This window comes from Neophocaena asiaeorientalis, unplaced genomic scaffold (assembly GCF_003031525.2).
Source record: "Neophocaena asiaeorientalis asiaeorientalis breed wild unplaced genomic scaffold, Neophocaena_asiaeorientalis_V1.1 scaffold591, whole genome shotgun sequence".
In the NCBI taxonomy this organism is placed as follows: domain Eukaryota; kingdom Metazoa; phylum Chordata; class Mammalia; order Artiodactyla; family Phocoenidae; genus Neophocaena; species Neophocaena asiaeorientalis.
The window spans coordinates 1,136,647-1,138,067 of NW_020173494.1; the positions used below are offsets into that span (position 1 = coordinate 1,136,647).

The following is a 1,421-nucleotide window of genomic DNA, read 5'->3' on the forward strand; positions in this document are numbered from 1 at the left end:
GCTGCCACATTATTTTGTTACTTTTCAGTCCCTATTTGGAACTGCTCTCGCGGCAGTTCAGACCTCGTGCTCGTCTCCCTCGCCTGTCTGTGTGTGGTATCCGCAGGTCCGGGGCACTTTTTTTGGTGCGAGTGTGTGTGTGTGTGTGTGCGTGTGCGTGTGTGTGTGTTTGGGGGGATTGTCGGGGCGCGAGAGGAGAGCCGAGCCGAGGGGAAGGAAGGAAGCCACAGATCTCCCCGGTCTCGGGCTGCTTCTCCCTTCCAGCGCTCTCCTGCCTGCGCGCTCCGAGGCGGCGGTGGCGGCACCGAGCGCTCCTCGCTGGGGACTCGGCGCTCGAGCAGGGAGCAGCGAGGACCCCTTTGATGCGGCTTCCTGTGCCTGCTGGAGTTAGGATGCCAGGGTGGTTGATTCCCACCTACTGAGCCCGGAGTTTCCTCCTCGGCCCTGGGAAGGGCTTGCAGCGGCGGCGGCAGTAACAGACAGAACAGCAGGCTCTCCTCTCCGAGGGGGGGGGGTCGAAGCGCCCGCGCCGGGCTCCCGCCCTCACCCTCCGGCACTCCTGCGGCCCCAAGCCGCCACCCCGGTGCCTGCCTCCTTCCTCTTCTCGCCGAGAGCCGCCCCTGGGATCGGACCCGCGCGCCCCGGATGCTGGGGCTGCCCCGGCGCGCCTCCCTCCTGGCGCGACGCGCTGAGTGAACCGGAGGGCGCCCGCGCTTGCCCCAGGAGGGGCCCCCTAACCTCGGGACCCCGCGCCGGACCCGCCGGGTAGACGACGATGTCCGCTCAGCCCCCGGCTCTGACGCGCTCCACGCAACGGGGGGAAGGCGGCCGGCCACAGCCCGCCGAGCCCTAGGTGCACAAAGCCCGCGCCCGCCGCCCGGCCTCGGCGCCCGCCGACGACTTTGCCGCCTGCTTCGCGGCTCTTTGTCTCCGCTTGGGGCGGGCGCCCGACTCTGGGATTTCGGTGTGAGAGCGGGCTGGGGGGGCCGGGGGCGAGCTCTCGGTTTCTCGGCCGCCCCCCGCTCGGGCTTGGCTCCCCCCTCCCCCGCATCTCCCCTGCCCGGGCTCTCGGCGCTTCCACGCTCTCGGAATCACGACCCCTCCCTGCCATGTATCCGCAAGGCAGACATCCGGTGAGTAATTGCAATTCGGTTTATTTAAGCATCTATCATGGGGAGGGTAAACGAGGCAGTTTATCTGGCACCTCCATTTTGCTTGTTGCTACCTTTATAGTGTGTGCGTGTGTGCGCGCGCGCGCTCACACAAAGGGGATGGGATGGGGGGGCGCCGTTACGAGAGGAGGTTAATTCCGCCCTAATGGCGTGGGGGGCTGCCAGTCGTCCTGGGGAACTGTTTTCACGCTGTCCCCCGCCCCCTCGCCTAAGTATCCCAACTCACTCGTTGTGTCTCCCCCGCCCCAG

General features: G+C 67.4%; 1 protein-coding gene across 8 annotated transcripts in view; it reads left to right on the forward strand.

The window, feature by feature from the left end:
- The first annotated feature begins 1,005 nt into the window (after nucleotides 1-1,005).
- Nucleotides 1,006-1,421, forward strand: part of TLE3 (TLE family member 3, transcriptional corepressor) — a 47,877-nt gene continuing 47,461 nt past the window's right edge. For all 8 annotated transcript variants that reach the window (XM_024747504.1, XM_024747506.1, XM_024747505.1 and 5 more), the window contains exon 1: nucleotides 1,006-1,133. In XM_024747504.1, the coding sequence (XP_024603272.1) occupies nucleotides 1,110-1,133 (24 nt within the window). In that variant the 5' untranslated portion in view covers nucleotides 1,006-1,109. The remainder of the gene's footprint in view (nucleotides 1,134-1,421) is intronic.